This window comes from Pan paniscus, chromosome X (genome assembly GCF_029289425.2).
Source record: "Pan paniscus chromosome X, NHGRI_mPanPan1-v2.0_pri, whole genome shotgun sequence".
NCBI classification, from domain to species: domain Eukaryota; kingdom Metazoa; phylum Chordata; class Mammalia; order Primates; family Hominidae; genus Pan; species Pan paniscus.
This window is the reverse complement of record NC_073272.2, coordinates 107,323,889-107,344,324: the sequence shown is the minus strand read 5'-3', so window position 1 is coordinate 107,344,324 and position 20,436 is coordinate 107,323,889. Positions and strand designations below refer to the sequence as shown.

Here is a 20,436-nt window from a genome sequence, read left to right as displayed (position 1 = left end):
CTCACCCTCTTCTCTAATCCTCCTCATGTCCTGGGCTTTCCCCTGTACCTGAGATTTTTCTAATAAGACATCTTTGGACATTCGTAAACCTGCCATTCTATGCCAGTGCAAAACTACCCATATATAGATTGGGATGAGGGAGCTCAGGATGGAACTATGTCGTTCTATGCGACTAGCATTGGTGCTATATACTTTTAGCTAGAGTTTTATTGGTTTAGAAATTATTCCAAAGCCAATGATTGTTTTGTGCCTTTGATGTTACTAAGGAGAAGCTGGAACAGGCTTGGGATATGGAGAAGAGGAGGAAAACCTTCTCTCAAGGAAAGAGTCAATGTTTCTCATTAGAGAAAACAAAAGGCAACATCCTCCAGTTGTGTCCCAGTTTCTCCCCTTATATGGGGAAAACATCAAAGGACTGAAAAGAACCCTTTGGGGTGGGCGGGGAGGGAAACAGAGGTCAAAGCAATCCTCATGACCCAGTTTAAACACTAATTCTCTCACTGGGCATATATCCTTTTTTCCACATATATCCTCTTTACACATACAACCCCCTCCCCAGACACACATAAGAGATGAACAGCCAGGCACAGCCATCTATGAAATAGATAGACCATTAATAATAGCAATGCGTTCACTCTTTTTTGAGGAAATCTATATATTTGCAGTCATTGTGGTATTATATTTGTTATACGTGCAGAGGCATTATGATGCATGCTCTGGAGAGATTATCATCACAAAGAAAGGCTTGCCCAAATATTGCTCTAGTATCACACCACATCATTCCCACATGGGCACACGCTCACATAATACTGGTTTTCTGGTTTTCTGTCCTTACCCAGACCATAAGCACAATAATCAGCGACTTGCAAAACACTGCACATGGAGCCATGGGTTGTTAGTTTTGCCCCTCTTTTTTAATACAGCGTAGTCATTAAGAGCAAGGACCTCAGTAAAATTGGATGCAAACTCTTAATTTGCCACCTGTGATTTTATACAAATAAGTTACCCCTGTGTGCTTCAGTTACCCCATCTGTAAAATGAGAATGAGAATCATACGTACTTCATTGGGTTATTGTGTGGATTAAATGAGCTAATGTATTTAAAGCTCTTAGGAATAATTAAGAGTTCTTAGGACTGGCTGAGATAGGGTAAACTTGGATTCAAGATTTGATTTAGGTGAGAGGAGAGGTAGTGAGAATAGACAGAGGCATTGGATTCTCTTTCTGTCTTGAGGTAGTAAATAGCTGATTTCCTGGCTGTATGTGTACTTCTAAGTAATCATTCCATCAAAAGACACCATTAATAATAGCAATGCATTCACTCTTTTTTGAGGAAATCTATATATTTGCAGTCATTGTGGTATTATATTTGTTATTTATATCCTGTTTTAAATGTGCAAACATTAATTATAGTTTTGAGAGTACATCTTTACTGTCAAACTCTTAGTAACTGTTAAGAAACCCTGTGTCTCATGGAGACTACTTTTACCCTGAAACATGGTCATGTACAGCCCTAGAATGAGGACCCATCCCGGCAGTCTCAGCAAGAAAATATGGGTCCCAGCGTAAACTCTATGGCTGAGGACAGTGTTGATACCTGGAGCTGCCCACACTATTTCCACCCCTCATGGCACAAAAATAATCTGAGCAAGTAAATGCCTAATTGTGGGTATTATTGCTTCCTTCTGCCAACTCTAGGCAACTCCCTCTCCTCTGTACCTCATGAAGGGCTGTCAGAATATGGAGAGCTGCTCTGGGCTATTAAAGGTAGGCCAATGGCAGGAGTACATAAGAGGCTTACCACAGATTCAGGAACGCCAGGCCCCCAAACAGACCATATGTTTTTCTAGAGCTAGAGCTATTTAGTGGAGAAAAACAAAGGGTTTTCTGGAGCTGTCTCCTACCTATCTGAGCACAAATGAATCGGTGGCAAGTAAACCAACAACTTCTCCACTAGGCCGCACAATGCAATGGAAAGAACATGGACTTTGGAGTGAGAGAAATGTAGAACTGCATCCCAGCTTACTTATGTGTGACCTTGAGTAAGGCATCTAATATCTCTGGCCTTCAAGTTCCTCACTTGAAAAATGGGAATATTAACCAGCTGTATCACAGGATTGTCATAAACACTAAGTGAGATTAGAAATGATGTCTCTAGCACAGTGCCCAGAACAAATTATTCAAGTAAGATTCTCTTCCTCCCAATCCTTGCTTACCATACCACAGAGCTGGACTCCTCTAGACAGGCAGAGACAGTAAGGACATCTCAATGGCTGTGTGCCTATCTGCTGTGGTGATAGTTGTTTTGGTTTCAAGTCTGGGTTTTTAAAACATTTGTTTAGTTTTAGTTGGGTTGATGGCAGGAGAGATTAGAGGTAAAAGTGGAACTAGAAACATTTCAAGGTATAGGATAAGCTTGATAGAGCCTTAGCTGAATTATTAAGATTCCATTAACTTTCCAAGAGCACACTGGAAATGGGGAATTTGGGTGGATTGTGAAAATAGTGGAGCAAACAAGAGGAGCCAAAATTAAGCAAGTCTTCTGGTCATTTAGTGAGTGACCTGGAATTTGAACACAGAAATGAGAACTAGAGGAGGGATGGGAAACGGGACTGTAAGATAAGCTTCACTGTGCCAAAGGAAAAGTGCAAAAGTGGGATGAAAGTGCATTCCTATGTGAACTGTTTCGGCTATGAAGACATGACCACACCTGAAAGCTTACCTGCCCTATAGATGTGAGGGAGGAGGGCGAGGAAAACAATATTAATCCTAACTAATTTTATCCTTAAACCCTGTCATGTGTTAATACCCTCCAAGTATTTCAACTGCAACATTTAATGTCTTCAAAAATGTTACTTTACTGACATAAATGAAGAATTGTCACAAAGTATTTTTTAAAAAGGATTTAATGCATTAGGTATCTGAAAAATTATAAAGCACTTTCTTTTCTAGTATAAAATAGGCTATGACCACACACTGGATTGCACAGTTAACTTAGGTTTTTCATCTATATTAAATGTCAATTGTTATATTCTTAATAAGATTGAATGTAATACTCTGAATTAGTCACTACAGTAGTATAAATGAATAGATTGACTGGATCACTGCACTTATTTTCCATTTTTCATGGAAATAATTTTCTCAATCTATAATTCCACAGTGGTTTCAAACTAGGTATTTCATTTTCACAAGACACTAGCAGTTCAAATCTTTCTCAGGAGCTCTTAAGTCTGCTCCCCTTGCTCTTCCATCTCTAACAAAAATATTCACAGAATATTTTTGCTAATAAACATTTTAAATCGCAAATACAAAATTATAGAACTCTCTCTTTTTAAAATTACTAGAGATGAAAGCATGTGACCCTCCCTAAAACTTTTCTTTTGGCTTTGCTTAAAGGCAGTAATCAAGAAGAATTTGGGCAGGATAATGGGCAAATTTACTTAAGTATCAACACGAAGAATCTTTTGGATATTCTTGCAGAAGGGCAGTAAATGTTTCCTTACTAAATAAAATTTGTTTAAATTAGTAACTGCAAACTAGCAGCTTATTGAGCACAATAACCCTTTTTAGTCTATCACATCTGCAGAGTTACTGGTGGGCTAGGTAGAGTCACATGGCCAAGGTACCCAATATTTTTGCTGCTGCAATTTCATTACCACTCCCTCTTCCCAAGAAAAGTTTTAGTTGATATATGTAAAATTTGAAATTGGTTATGAGTATTTGGGAATGATTGTTCTCCCCACTCTCAGAGATAGTGATAAAAAGCTTTGGAAGTCCTGAGGTCAGGGCTAGGAATCTCTGGCAAAATGTGTAGTGCCCAAAATTACTACTACTAGTACTACTGCTACTAGCAACTGTTCCTGCTATTACACCTCCTCTTCCTCTTTCTCCTTCTTTCCCTCCTCCTCCTCCTCCTGCTACTATGACTAGTATTACCACCACCACCGTTTATTGAGCTTTGACTATATATGCCAGGCACAGTAGCAGGTACTTTACATGTATTGCCTTTCTCTTCAATGTATTATTAGTCCAAGTTTTATAGATGGTGAAACTGAGGCTCAGAAAAAGTATGTGTTCAAGGCTGCACAGCTAACATGACTCCTGTCTGTCCAACTCCAAAGCTGTCACAGCACACTGCCTCCCAGGACGTACATACCATTTTTAGGACAGGCAAGTTGTAGAAACTAAGGCTACAGTGTCCTGGGTTGGAGATAAAGCTGGACACCAAGTCAGGGAGGGAAGGGAAGCATATGTGGATGAACGCAGTGGATCTAGTGATTCCTACTGTTAACTCACCAGTAGCAGAATAATACACAAACAGAGCATTTATGAGTCTGACTCTTCTGCTCTTCGAAAGGATAATAACTACCACCTTATTTCTTGCTTCACCTTCGTGATCAAACTTCTTGCAACCTGCATTTCCTTTTGTTTGTTTGTTTGTCTGTTTTGAGACAGAGTTTCCCTCTTGTCGTCCAGGCTGGAGGGCAATGGCACGATCTCGGCTCACTGCAACCTCCACCTCCTGGGTTCAAGCAATTCTCCTGCCTCAGCCCCTTGAGTAGCTGGGATTACATGTGTCTACCACCACACCTGGCAAATTTTTGTATTTTTTGTAGAGATGGGGTTTCACCATGTTGGCCAGGCTGGTCTTGACCTCCAGACCCCAGGTGATCCAACCACCTCAGCCTCCCAAAGTGCTGGGATTACAGGCATGAGTCACCGCGCCCAGCCCTGCATTTCCTTATAACTTACTTTCTTCCTGACCTCTTTGAATTTATGTTCCATCTTCATATTTGCATAGAACCTTCTCCCTCAAAGATGACTAATGAAATCTTCTATGCTTCTGCTCCAATTGACTCATCAAATTTTCCACATTTTGAAGGCCTCTCCTTCCTCTGAGATTTTGATCCTCTGTTTTTGTTGGTTTTCCTCGTCTCTTGACTGCTCTTTGTTTCTCCTTTGCTGTCCTTCAGAATTCACATCCCTATCCCATACCCCTTGCTCACTACAAGTCATCCTCACAATGGGTCCAGGAACCACCCATGATTAACAAGAGACATCCAAGTGGCGTGTACCTTGGTTTTGCAAAACAACGTGTAATGGAGTGGTCAGGGGCACAGGCTCCAGAGCTAAAGTGCCTGTATTCAAATCCCCACTCTCTTACCTACCAGTGGCATGAACTTGGCAAAACACTTAAATATTTCTTTATCTCTGTTTATCTGTAAAGTAGGGGTATTAACAGTGTCTATCTCACAGAGCTGTTGTGAGAATTAAATGAGTTAACACATATTAAGCACTCAGCTGGAACAGAGGAAATCCTCAGTAAGTGTTACTTATTATTGTAGTCTTTAAGATAATAATACCCTAAACCTTTGATTTCTTTCCACAAATGAATAATTTACTTTTGATATTTAATTTTCAAAATGCACAGCATTCTTCAGTAGTCTCCTCAAAAGCACCACAGTCTTTTTATTTATTTTTGGAAAGTCAGTTTGTTATTGTATTGTGAGTGACAAACAATTGGGCTGGAGATTTGTCACAGGCCCTCTTTTCAATCTATACATTCTCCATGGCTTTAAGTGCTACTTAGATGCTAATGACTTCCAAGTATATCCCTTTCCCAGACCTCTCTCTTGACCTCTAAATCCAGCTAGCCAACTTTCTACTGGACATTTCCTACCTGCCTTTCTGACCCAGAGAACAATAAACCTTGCAGGTCTAAAAAGAACTCCTTTTATATTTCTTAACCTAGTTAAAGGCCATAGACCTATTTGGTCACCTAAACCAGAACCCTGTGGATCATCATAGTATTTCTTCTCCCTCACTCCTTCACCCATTAACTGATCACCAATTAATACTGATCCACCTCCTAGAAATGTTTTGAATGTATCCCTTCTTCCCTAATCCTACTGCCACTGTCTCAAGCTGGGCCTTCATCTCTCCCTGGATCAGTAAAAATCTAACTGGTCTCTTTGTCCTCGCTTTTTACCCTGGACCCTTGACCTTTGCTCCATACTCCATACTACAGCCATAGCAATCCTTCTTAAATGCAGATTTTATTCAGTTATTCACCTGCTTAAAATCCTTCCATGGCTCCCCAGACTTCTCAGGTTAAAGTCTAAACACCTATACATGGCCTACAAGGCTCTTCATTATTTGGGCCCAAGCTACTTACTTCTCCATACTCACCTCTTGCAATCTCATGTCTTACATTCTGGCCAAGCCAAACTTCTGATAGTTCCCTGAACGCCTCCATGCTGATCACCCTTCTGTGTTCTCGCATGTGGTCCCCTTCACTCCCTTATCTCATTTTTATTGGCACAATTCTACTCTTATTTCAAGATAACTCATTTTTTTTTCCATTCTGCAGCCTTTCCTAAGTTTCTCAGGCAGGCCTGAGTGTTTCCTCCTCCATGCTAACTTGTCATCACGCATTTACATTCATTACAGTAATTATCACTTCACATTCTATTTGCCATTTTACCTGTCAGGTTCTCAGCCAGTCTGTGTGTTCCTTGAGGGCAGGTGCCATTTCCTATTTATCTGTATACACCCAGTGCTTAAGGCACCATTTTCCCCATAAAATGTGCTCATTTACACCTCCACTAATACTTCTGCTTTCTGTCTCTCCAGAGGGAGTAATTTTTTTTCTCCTTCAACATTTGGCTAAAATGCATTTTCTCCATTAAATTTTCCAATTATACTAATTTCACTGACTGCTCCTTAAAGAGGGCTCCACCAACAAATGTATTTGTGCTCTAATGGTTTAAATTCTATTCTTTCTTCTAGCTCAACCACCCAAAAATATTTAAGGATCATCTGCTGAAATCATCCATAGCAGTGTTTTTTAAATTAATTTATTTTAAAATATTTATATTTTATGCTTGGAGAAGCAGCCAGACATCTATTACATAGACTCCAAGATTCTTGCCCTTCCCAAACTAAATATCCTTCCAATGGGCAATAAGAGCAGAAAGAAGAAAATACCAGCCCATCTGAAGTTTGAACTCTAAAGAGAGAGACTTCCAAAAGTGAATGAAGCTAAGACCTAGTAGCAAGACAGAAAGCTGAAATTCCCCAGACTAAGGGAAACCTCTCCCTCTCTTCCAGCTCATCTCCTTTCTTTCTTCTTTCTCCTAATGCTAAAGAGCAGTGCCGTCCAGCTCTTTAAAAGGATTGAGAAGAGCCAGAAGGAAATCAACCTGCCCATGGAGCTTCTGGGATGGATTAAGCCGTTGTATCACAGCAGTTCTGGAAAGAAGAAAAAGGTGGCACACAAAATATACAGGAAAGTGCTTTAATTTACTCAGTGCCCTAAAAGCTAAGAACAAGACTAAATAAGTAAAATTGAAAGGGCTATACTACATTCATTTGTATTTTCTGCACTGCATGCTGCTCTATAAATACTCTTTCTCACTATATACTGTGTTTTCCCTAACTAGACTGAAAGTTCCTGGAGGTCATCAACCACATATATTTCTTTTGTAGCCCCCAAATCGCCCACCACAGAGTACACAGCGTATGCTCAATAAATGCTGTTGACCAACTGATTACTAAGTATTTAACTATATTTGCCCCTCGCTATGTTTTAGAATGCCTATTATTCACAGAACCATGGAGTATTGGAAGCGAAGAGGAAGTATTCATCTGTTGGTATACATTTTCCCTTGGCTATGCATTATACAGAGGTTTCCTTTGGAAATGTAAACAAAGGATGCCTGATGAGCCAGGACAAAGAACTATATATAGAGATCAAGTGGTTATCATAGCAAGGTCAAAGCATGCCCTTCCTTAATTAGATTAAAGGGAGTCTTGGAGCTGCCTCTACCTCCTTCCCATGCTCTCCAGCCGCAGCAGAAAACATTTTCCAACCACCCATCTACTGAATTCTGAAACCTTCAGCAGCAATTATAACAAGCTACATTACCATAGAAGTCAGCTAACAAATCTGTAGTGATCTTAATCTCTGTTTCTGTTATAATAGGAAGACTGCAGCTTTGTTTACTTTCTGAGGAGAATAGAGAACAGGGAGAAAGAACCATGATAGGGAGGCAGTATTTATGGCCCTTTTATGAAAAGGCAATTTGTGACAAAAACATTTGCAGACAATAAAGAAGGGGAACAGGTTTGACAGGAAAATACCCTATTCCAGTTTTCTCAGAAGCGCCTTAGCTGGTATCCTCCGCCCCCGCCGAATGTGAAATGCCTGGTATACACTGTGAATATAGTCATTCCCTATAGATGAATCTGGATTACATATAATGAAAAAATTCCAAATCACCCATCAGTGTCTGACTTTCATGATTGACAGTATTCTACTATACATTTCATTTTCTACTGTATTTTTAAGCATTTATGAAGTCTCAAGTCCCTCCATTAACTAGATTTCTAATCCTGAGGTTTGTCCTGAAGGCTTTTGGAGAGACAGGCTCTGTGTTGAATGAGGATAATAAGTAACCTGGATTCACCGTTATTATTAAGAGGAAGTTGGCCGGGCCCGGTGGCTCACGCCTGTAATCCTAACACTTTGGGAGGCCAAGGCGGGTGGATTGCCTGAGCTCAGGAGTTCAAGACCAGCCTGGGCAACACGGTGAAACCGCGTCTCTACTAAAATACAAGAAATTAGCCGGGCATGGTGGCGTGTGCCTGTAATCCCAGCTACTCGGGAGGCTGAGACGGGAGAATCGCTTGAACCTAGGAGGCAGAGGTTGCAGTGAGCCGAGATTGTGCCACTGCACTCTAGCCTGGGCAACAGAGTGAGACTCCATCTCAAAAAAAAAAAAAAAAAAAAAAAGAGGAAGTTAAGGGCACATCCCTAACCTTTCAGAATGGATGATGTCATAGAAGACAGAAATGGCCTTCCATAAGCCATCCTGTAGGGTCCCTGTCATCAAAGACAGAATTCTAAACCCAATAGACTATGAAGTTAAATCCCAAAATACATTCTCACTCTCAACAATATCTCACTATTCTTTCCCAGTTCTCAATTAATGTTTATATTCAATTGTCTGTATTTCTTGCACATGTGTATCCACATCAGGGTGGATTTTTGCAGCATGTAAGCCCTCAGAGGGTAGATACTGTGCCTATGCTGTTTTCTTTATACCTGGTACAATGCCAGGCATAAAAAAGGATTAGTAAAAGCAGACCTTTTGTGTATCCAGAGCCGACAGTGGCTTACATGATCGGATTTAGCAAGCATCCATAAAAGAACACTCCTTGAATATCTACTGTATGGGCTACTCTTTCCCCTTACTCTATTTGCGTGTGGCAGCACTAGTGTCACCTCATTAAGACTCAGGCAAGAATACTAACTTCAGGACGGAACTGTTAAAACACTGCTTGTTACCTAAAAAGCCAAAGTGGTTCCTTCCCTATTAACACAATGATGGATAGTTTTATGAGACTTGTCACTTAAAAAGAGTAGGGCCCTGAACATAAAGGTTTGATTGGCAGGATGGGCTGGGAAAGGTTGGAACAGGCTATGTTTGGGTGAGGCTGGCCAGGGTCATAAGCTCTTCAGAGTGGCAAGATGAGACCTTAGAGAGGTCCTAAAGTGAATGAGCTATAAAAATAAACTGCTTACTTTGCTATTTTCACTACAACTTGTTCTGTACTTAATAGTCTTTTTGATGAGAACAAGGAAGGTGATTATAATTTCTAACCACATTTTATTCACTATTAGCTGTTACTCTATATTCAATCATGCAAATTCTAAATCAAGGGATCTGTTATCTTGTCTCCTGCTTACAATACTCCCTTGTCCCTTTGCCAGTGTGGATGTCTTATACTGTAATCTAACAGCATAATGAGAAACTTTGACAGAGTGGAACATTAGAGGGATTCTGATTAGCTGAAAGCCACTTTGAAATACTTTATATTTTGTTTCTCCCTTCTTGGAAAGAATAAGCCAGGAGAGAAAAAGAATAGAATAAAGAAAGTTACCATTCACAGCATCATGACCTGTGATACCTAGAAAGAAGTCGAAGGTCATGTTATCAGTTCAACTCTTCATTTTATAGGTAAGAACACTGAAACTGAGAAGCTAAATGACTTAGATTCATACCACCACTTCATGGAAGAGCCAAGTCTAGAGCACAGTTTTCCAAATCACACTCTAGTGCTCTTTCTTTTCATTCCTTATGCTTCTTCCCTAATCTCCCACTTCATTTTATAGTCTCATATCTGAGTTTAACCAGTACTCTATGGACCCTACGTAGAGCACCACTCTCTTCCACAAATGGAGTGCCCAGCAGGGATTAAATTTCTATGGTATGCTCATCATACAAGTACACTCTACTTGAAGAAACTCAATACTTTAAGAAATCCAAATGACTGGGGGTCAGAAGGTTACTCATATAATAAGAGGATTCTTTGCCTTACAAGAAGATTCTCCACAGTCTCTTAAATAGGAATCTATAGATTGGATTAAGAGATGAGATCTTAATAAAATTGAAATAAAATAAACTTGAACTGTTACATTTGTCTGTCATACAAGTAAGATTAGAACCAGACTATCAGGTTCTAAATAGAATTAGAAACATTTTTATCCAACCACTGCCCATGAAGAATCCTATAATATTTTACCCAACCCTGTTTACACTTGAAGCCCTACCATCAGCTCTTCAACAAAATCAACACAAAACCAAATGGTAAAAGTTTCATGCTCTTGAGAAAGAGAAATAACATCTTTATTTTATTATGTCCATTTAAGAAGAGGTCAGCTCTTCTTCTAAGCTCTGCTCTAAGATTTGATGTAGATGACAATTGATTAAAACCTCACACTTTACAGCACTTTACAATTTACAACTTTAAGATAGATATGATTTGTTGATGACAAGAATAAGTGGAAAGGTAATGAGTGAGGACCAGGTGGGGTGCATGGTATAGATAGGACCATGGGCAGGGGATGAAGAGGGGGAGGGGCTCGAGAGAGGAGAAGCAGTCCTGATAATATTGTTACAGAAACAATATTGTGCTGAATTAACCTCACCTTACCCCAAGGACCCAGGATTCCCAACTTCCCTATGACACTCCAGTAATCTCTTTAAGGAGTGATAATGTCCAGTTTGATGATGGATGAAGCACATTTCATGTCTGATTTTCATACTGCCTGCTGTTTGGAAAGGAGAATAGGTTGCCCCTTGAACTATTATCCCCCCACCGTCCATCATCACCGTCTATTCTTTTTAAACCATAGGTTTCTGACACTTTTTTTGGAACAAGCATCCTAAAGGAATGAGACTTTCTAAAACTTCCATTCAATCCTTCATTCCAAATGACTAGGCTACACTCTGACAAAACTGAAGTCCTCCCAAAGGGTCACCCATTTCAGGTCCTCTGAAAAATCACAAATGTTTCTGTTACATACCTCAACCTGCTGGCAGATCTGTATAAGTTTGGCCATTTGATTTTCTAGTTCGCTGTTGCGCTTAACCAGGTTGGTGAGGTTCATCTCCAGAGTTTGCTGTCATCGCAGAGAGTATGAATCCAGGGGGGAACCGAGAAGAGGGGAAAAAAGAACCATGAGCTTGAGAACCAATGTCATGTGAAAATCGGTTAGTCAGTAGACAAATGTTTCAAAGATTCATTTAGCATCTGCCATGAGCCAAGCACTAATCTAGGTACAAATTAATAATGCTGCACATTTGCTCACTATTGGGGAAAATATGACATTCATGACTTTGTGGATGTAGGAATTTATTGACATTAAAGAAACCTTATGTTTTAGATAATATCTTTAACTTTTCAAAGTATTTCATAAGCAATATCTCATTTCGCCCTCATAGTAATCCCACAGCATATGAAGAACAGATATTATTATCTCTTTTCCAGATGAGTAGACTAAGAAAACTATTACACATGTTCCTCAACTTATGATGAAGTTATGTTCCAGAGAGAGCATTTTCAACTTAAGAAATTTTCAACTTATGATGGACTTATCCAGATGTAACCCTAACATAAGTCAAGAAGCATACTGAACGCATATCACTTTCACACCACTGTCAAATTGAAAAATCGTAAGTTGAACTATGGTAAGTCAGGGACCGTCTGTAATTATTGAATGATTGCCAGACACTATGCCAGGCAATTTCATATATACTATTTAAAAACCATAACAATCCCACAAAGTAGAAGATGCTAGTATTTTACAAATGGGAGTACCAAGCTTCAAAGTGGAGTTAAAGTATTTTGCACAGTCATATTACTAGCATGTGCAAAACTAGGACTGGAACCCATGTATCCAGCCCTCAGTCACAGTTTTGCTGCAGTATTCCATGATTTTTTTTGTTTTTGATTATAATATTTTATATTTATCAGTAGGGTCCTTCAGGAAAAAAAGAGTATTTTGAGTGTGGAATTCATCAAAATCTAGCATTGTATCTCACAGCTTTCCTTCTTTGGCACCGAGGCTTCACCCACAAGAGAGGCAGGGCTTCAAAATGCAAAGCCTGACTGTATCAAGAGAGGACATCAGCCAGGCACGGTGGTTCACGCCTGTAATCCCAGCACTTTGGGAGGCTGAGGTGGGCAGATCGCTTGAGCCCAGGAGTTCAAGACCAGCTTGGGCAGCACAACAAAACCACATCTCAACAAAAAATGCAAAATTTAGTTGGGCGTGGTGGCATGCACCTATAGTTCCAGTGACTCAGGAGGCTGAGGTGGGAGGATCACTTGACCCCAGGAGGCAGAGGTTGCAGTGAGCCAGGATCACACTACTGCACTCCAGCCTGGGTGACAGAGTGAGACCCTATCTCAATAAATAAATATTTTAAAAAGAGAAGATATCCATTGCATATCATCGTTTACTGGTACATAGATTCTTTCAGGTACATATTAGGGGTACTTTGCAGATCTGTTGAATATAAGGTTGTTACAACAGTAGCCGGAATTCTAGCATGTTTTCAGTTGAGCAAGCTACTGTTTCCCATTCCTTATGTGAAAAAGAGTATCATTTCACTCTAGATTAATCATGGGCTTTTTTATTTCTCCCCACTCCCAAGTCTTTCAGCCCTGGTAGCTGCTTTTCCTCTAAGACTCACCCCAATATCTACTTCTCTCTCACCCACTATCCCAATACCCCATAAAGTCTGTTCCAAATGTAATACCCCAACTTACTGGCCCTCATTCTGCTAGCAGTCCTTCCCTTAGTCATGTTAAGTGCTACACTGCTATCTCCATTGTTCCTATGTTTTGTAGTTCAAAGTTCGTGCTTTTGAAAAAGTGGATGGGGGGATGTGGGGGAGAGAGGGAACATGAAGGAAAAGAAGAGATTTGTGTACTTGGCCCCTTTCTGTCTGCTAAGTACCTGTAGCTCCTTAATATCTTTGGCACTGTTCCCATGAATAGATGGATATATTCACATAGATACACGTGTTTGCAGGCTGGGTAGTGTGATTTCACATTTTCTCAAACTGGATTATGAGGACCAGCTGAACCCTTGCTTCCCTTCCTGCCAGGTCTCTCTTGGCTTCCTTGGCTTTATTCCCATGGAAGTGATTTTTCACCATTTATTCTATTTTTCTTGTATTGGGGCACAATGTCTCCCCTGGCCTCCTTTAATCCCACTACCATCTCAATCTGTGGTCTTCTTGGCAAAGAAAAGGGGAAGGAAGAAGAATACAGGAAGCAATCATTGATTTGGACGTGATCTCTAAGCTAAATTGATGTCAGAGGAATAAAAAAAGTGGCAGTTCAGAAATTTAATACAAAAATGTATTGAACACCTACTCTGTTCAAGGTACAGTGACTTCACAGATAAAGAGGAAGTAAAATTAAGATGGGCCTTGAAGGATAAACAGAATTTTAATAGACAGAGATGCATGGGGGCAGGATGTTCCGGGCACAAGGAATGTAATGAGAAAAGTACAAAGAAATAAGACCATGAGCAGTGGGTGGCTCATACCTGTAATCCCAGCACTTTGGGAGACCGAGGTGGGTGGATCACCTGAGGTCAGGAGTTCAAGACCAGCCTGGCCAACATGGTGAAACCTCTTCTCTACTAAAAATATAAAATTAGCCAGGCATGGCGGTAGACACATGTAATCTCAGCTACTCGGGAGGCTGAGGCAGGAAAATCACTTGAACCGCAGAGGCGGAGGTTGCAGTGAGCCGAGATCGTACTATTGCACTCCAGCCTGGGCAAAAAGAGTGAAACTCTGTCTCAAAAAAATAATAAATAAATAAATAAATAAATAAATAAAAAGTATAAAGAAATAAAATATATGGCATATTCAGGGACTAGTAGTTTCATTTGGCTAGAACAGAGGGTAGAAAGAGAGTAGTGGGGGACGCAGCTGGAAATGGAGACCAAAGTCCTGTTATAAAGGTCTTAAGTGCCTAGATAAGGAGTTTGTAGTTTCTTTGTTTGTTTGTTGTTGTTGTTGTTGTTGTTTGCACTGAGGACTTACCAAAAGCTGTTGAGCAAGGTAATGGCATAATCAGCACTGCATTTAGGAGATTAACCTAGCAGCAATATGTGGGGCAGACTGAAATAGGAAAGCCCAGGGCAGGGGGTGGGGGAAGGACACTGGTTAGAAGAAGGCTGCACTATTCAAGGCCGTAGGGTAATGCAAGTCTGGGCCAAACTGAGGATAATTGAAAGAAATGTGTTTCAGGAAAGGATTTGTCACTGTCAAATATGCGGAGAATGCAAGAAATATGAGGATTGATAAAAGGCAGCTGGATTTGGTAATTAGAGGTCACAGATGACCTTTTGAAAAGGTGTTTCAGTAGGATTTTGGAAGAATTTGTGAAATCCTGAGGTTAGAGTATGGTGTAGTGACAAAGTAGAGGCTGCAAGTCTAGACTTCTCTTCAAAAATTTGGCCATAAGGTGAATATAATAACTCCGTAGTGTGATGAAAGGGTCTAGCTTGAGTTAGGCAGTGGGAATTGGTAGTGAATCCAGTTGATAATTTTCTCTAGCAGTGGCCCAAATTCCTATCAATGGAAATTCCATGTATCACAAATGAATATATTGATATATTAGGCGAATATATTGATATATTAGGCAAATATAATGTAGATTGATGAACGCCAAGCAAATACAATATTAGAAATTTGTGTTTCCAACTGTAATGCATTTCCATTCAAACATGGAATTCCATGAGAATAATGTTTTTAACAAGTACCTCAACCTGTTGCAACACTGATCACAAAACTGATATCTCATAAATAATTCACAGTACAGAGCAGGACATAGCAAAATCTCTGCTATGTGTTCCTCTTTTGTGGCCCAGAACTGAGACTCACGGCTTCTATAAAGCCACTGAAAACAAAAATTAGGGCTGAACACATAATTTGAGGTCTAGTTAGACTATGCGCCTTGAGTTACCATCACAAAATTATGGCAAATGGTTAGTTTGCCCCTAGCAATTTGCAGAATGCCAGCACATGTTAACAACACAGAGCTAGATCTGACAAGATGACTCTAATTTCAACCTTACTTCATTAATATGAAAATGCTTTGAAAAATAAATCTTTGGCTAATGAAAACACCATCTGTTGATGGCTTTTTGCCACTGTTTTCTTACAATATGAGACATAATTTGAGGAAAACACCGAACATTTACTTACTCATTTCCTATTCATTTACAAGGAATTAAAGCCTCCTCTCAAATTGGAATTTATTCTCAATAATGAACATATGCAAAGGGAAACAGAGAATTGAAGCGATTATGCAATCTAAGGAAGTCACTCTTCCTTATCATGCCTAGCACTGACGAGTCATTTAGAACAAAAAATTCTGGGCCACTCTAGGTTTGAATAATTTGATTGATTTGGCCAAGTAATTATCTTATCTGTACTCTGGCTGAGTAAACAAAGAGGGTGTGTGTGTGTGTGTGTCTGTGTGTGTGTGGATGTGTGTGTCTAAAATCTCTATATAAAAGTAAACATGTCTCTTCGTTGTTGTTCAGTTTTGAAATATTGGTGTGTTTTGCTCTGCTCCTGTGCAATGTAGTTAATGACTGGGCCAGGTTCCTTATGTTCAAGCCCGGTTAGTGCAACTTTCTCAGGACAGTTGAACCGTGACAGCAAGAGAGCCAAAGTGGCAGGGGAGATTGGAATGGAGATATCTGCTGGTAGGAAACAGGACAGGAGGTTGGCAGCCAGGGGGCAGGATGAAGCTCCCATTTCCTGCTGCAAGAGGTTACCTCTGGGTCTTTGTGTGCTTCCCTTTTATGGATGTTACAGAAGCCATTTTAGTTTATGAAACTGTGATATCTTCTTCACCTCCAGATGACTACATTATGCTAGCTCACACAAAATTGTACATGTGTCTAAACAGCACAAAGTAAGGGAAAGATTTGGCTGATTTGCATAACAGATTTTAAAAGGCCTCAGTTAGCTAAATTGGCAGTCTACACTGATTCCATTTTTACCCAAGTTTTATTGTGTTGTATAGATTAGGCCTCTTTGTGCTCTCTTATTCCCTTCCCAAAGAGGAAAATGTTTTGCCATCTGAGAAAGCTGGGCACAGGCTATTCTTCCAGACAGCATCCCATTAACAGAAATGGCTTCTTCAACCCTCAAATAATTGCTGTTTTTTTTTTCACTTCTCTAGACACAGATTATTTCAGGTAACTTTCTCATTGACTCCCTCAAGAAAACTAGGCATACATCAAGACACCACCTCTTTATTAAAGCGAGGTAGATTACCCCATTATGGCACAAACTGGACCATGATCTCCATTTGTCATACTCCATGAAGGCATATGTATTCACACATATATGAGCACTCCTACACACATCAACCTGACACAGTAAGTACTGAAGCCTAAAAGGGGGTGTAATCTGTATTAGTTCTATTGAAACATATCATTTCCACTGAAACATGGCACTGTCATAGAATGTCTGTATTCTCTCTTGCTGTCTAAAAGGTACAAGGGGAATATTATCTAAACCTAGACAAGATCCTGACTGCTTTTATGTGGGAATTGAACCTTGGGGTGAGCATAGGAAGGGGAGAAGTGAAATAGGGCAGAAAGGCCAATTCACCCCAAACCTGAGTCTTCCTGATTGACAGAAGACAACTTTATCTTTAAAAATAATCTGAGCCAGTGGCCCCATTACTATTCTTTGACATGCTCTTTTTTGACATCCTGTCTATGCACCGACATTTTCAGCTCTTCCAAAATCCAGAAGCCAGAATCTTCACATGCTTTTAGGGTCACAGTCTGCTTTCTTTTTTTAACTGCTTGTCTTAAAATACTTACTTTGCTTTTGCTTCAGTCTGTCACTTTATGTATCAATTACATATGGCCTCTCAACAACAGAACACGCCATCTGGTTCACAAACTGAAGCCCACACCCTTATGCCAGAATTTATTCTTTCCCCAAACATTTATTTGCTGTTGTATAGACACAGGCTACGTCCCAGAATGAGATGAAGGTGATATACTGGATGTATATCACATAGGTCTACTCTACTTCAGGTTTGTTAAAGAATAACCTGACCCTCAAGCCAGGTGAAAGACTTGCCATCTTTTCAAAAGGCTCTGCGATCATCCAGCTGAGACCCACACCTCCCCCACTCTCCTTATCAGAAATGCTGCCCAAACCTTCCCATATTCTTTTCTTTCCCCCATCTTCAGGTGCACAGCATGATTACATCTCTAGCTCAAATGGATACATTATTATTTGGACATTCTAAAAGTAAACCTGTACTAAAAACTTAAATCTAGTGTTTATTTTGATAACCCTCAGACTAGTGAGCCAAAGCCAACTCTACTTTCCTGGAGGACTCAGGGTTGTATTCCACTTGCACTATTCCTCTTCACTTCCTGCCTCTCATACACATCCCCCTCTTTCTCTTTCAACTTCTATTCCTTCATGCCTAATTTCTAGACCATGAGTGTTCTGCAAGGCTCAATCCTTGGCCTTTGCTCAGCTCACTACTGCATGGCTCTACCACCACGCTGAGGACTCCCAAGTCTATTTCTCCAGACCCAATCTTTCAGCCACTGGTAAAGCCTAAATTTTAACCCTTTCTAGGACACTTGCCCTTTCAGTTCTGAGAGACCCCCATGCTCTCTGTCCTCCAGATGTTTCAACAAACTCTTTTCTCCTGACTAGAGCACTCCCCTTCCCTGCCTCAACTCCTGTCCCCTAACAGGGCATTCAAAAACTCACCCAAATTCTATCTTGCTATTCCTCCTATGTTCTGTAACAGCCCCTGTTCTTCCACTGTCATTGCACTTACCACACCATCTCATAACTGTGTCCTTAATTATCTGCCTCCCCACACTAACCTGAGAGCTCCATCAGGGTTGAGGCTGTTCTTTCTTAATCACTGTAACCCTAATACCTATCCTGGTGCCTGCCACCTAATAGATGTTCAAGAAATGTTTGATGAATGAATGATTGTTAAATGACCCACAATCACATCAGACTCAAATCTAAAGTCAAAGCATCCCCAAAAAACTGCCACCCCTTCCTAATTTCATTTTTGTCCTCCTCAATACCACCATCCTTCAAGACATCTCCACCTCAAAAGTCCTTTTTAATTCATTCTCTTCACGGTGTATAATCATCATAGTCATTCACCAAGTTTTGTCAATTCTTTCCGCATGGACTCTCTCCAGTTTGGTCCTTCTTCTCCAATAAATTCACTCATGATTCCCTGTTTTTGAACTCAATGATATCCTTTCCCTGACCCCTCCACTGTGCTTCAGAGCATCCTGTGCAAACCTCTGTCATGGCACTTACCATACTGAATTGGAATTTCCCACTTGTCTATCTCCCCTACTAAGTTCAAAGTCCCTTTAGGACTGGGATTGTGCCTTATTTCCTGTGTCCCAGCTCCTACCACAGTGGTCAAAGTGTTTAGTAAACAAAGTGAATGTTCATTAATTGTTTGTTAAATGAATGAATGAATCCCTAGCCTAAATCTCTGATGCTACGGTTTAAGTTATTGTCAGTTCTAGCTTCATGTGAGACAAAGAATAAGGCATTACCTCATTATATCAACCTTTCATGAACTTGAAGGCCATTATCACATTTTTCCCTTTAAACCTCACTTCTTTGGGTTCAGTAATTCTTGCTTCCTTGATCTTTCCTCACCTATATTATATTTCTGTAATATGTTTCTTTGCCCAACAATAACAGACAGGATTTCTATCCACCCAAGAACAATCTCTGTGTCAACATTTTGTAAATTGTTCTCAAACAAATGATTGTTAGCTCCTTTCAAATATTGGTGAAGAGAAAACTTGAGCCAAAAGAAATAACAGAAAAACAGAAAGATAAGGGTACAGATAATAGGAGTATCTACTTGCTAAACTTGCTCTCAAACCAAAGAAACAATGGAAAACATCTTCCAAAACAGGGTCCTGTTAATAATAAATGAGTTCAGAGACAGAGAAATCAATATAAGTCTTGCAGAGAAAAGAATAGGGGTTCAAATGAGTCTTAGTGCACAGTTTGGGTAGAGATGAAATAAAATGTATTTTATCCTCATACACACATGAAATATGTACAGATTTACACATATTGTATGTGATGGGGAGCAAGTCTGGAACAGTTAAGAGACCACAGAGAAGGCAGATCTACAAGCAAGAATGATTTTATGAGCATTGAGTTGAAGGCTGGTTTAGCTGAGAAACCTGTCAGATACTGTCCCCAACCCCACACACACATGTTCACCACCATTACCACCAGACCTTAAAGAGCATAAATCTGGTCTCAAATGTTTTGTTCTTATTATATTTAGCTACTGTGATTTAGTACCTGACTGAGAGTGAGAAACAACATTTTTCTTTTCCCTCACCTATGGTAACCCACCCTGGCCTCCATTGAAGATTTTTCTTATCATGCATATGTTTGATCTGGCTCATTTATTAGATTGATCCTTAGCCTCAGGATGGGTTCTGCTGAGGCTCTAACACTCCCTAGGGTGACAACAGAAAGCTTACCTTACACTCATGGCCCCCTCCTACCCAAATTATCAGAAGATTTACACACTCTCACATCTTCACATACAATGATACACATTTTATAGATATACTTTCATACACAGACACAGAGTCATTCTCAGCCACATATTTATGCAGGAATATACACACTCATATACAGTGATGCATACATGTGTATGCAAATATACTCTCAACCTAGTCTCTCATAAATATACTTCACTTTCTTTCCCTTATATTTATACTTACACTGGTTGAGAAATAGTCATATGCCCATTAGTACATTAGTTGAGAGGGTATCTGTCTTGGCAGACAGTAGTGGGTGTCAAGTGGGTGAGTAGATAAATGGGAGAAGGTGGTGACTGAGTGAGAATGGGTGGGTGGATGACAGAGTGACTGAATAGGAAGAAGGACAAGTAATCAACTGTGATAAGATTCTAGAGCACTATATTTTCCAACCTTTTAACTCTCATTGTGGCGTTCCTTTGAACATCCTCCAAGTCTCATATCTCCCTTCTCATTGTC

The 20,436-nt window shown here is 40.0% G+C and overlaps 1 protein-coding gene across 4 annotated transcripts in view; it reads right to left on the bottom strand.

Moving 5' to 3' along the window:
• MID2 (midline 2) overlaps positions 1-20,436 on the bottom strand; it is a 104,270-nt gene that overhangs the window by 61,230 nt on the left and 22,604 nt on the right. For all 4 annotated transcript variants that reach the window (XM_034950579.4, XM_057301205.2, XM_034950578.4 and 1 more), the window contains exon 3: positions 11,371-11,466. In XM_034950579.4, the coding sequence (XP_034806470.1) occupies positions 11,371-11,466 (96 nt within the window). The remainder of the gene's footprint in view (positions 1-11,370; positions 11,467-20,436) is intronic.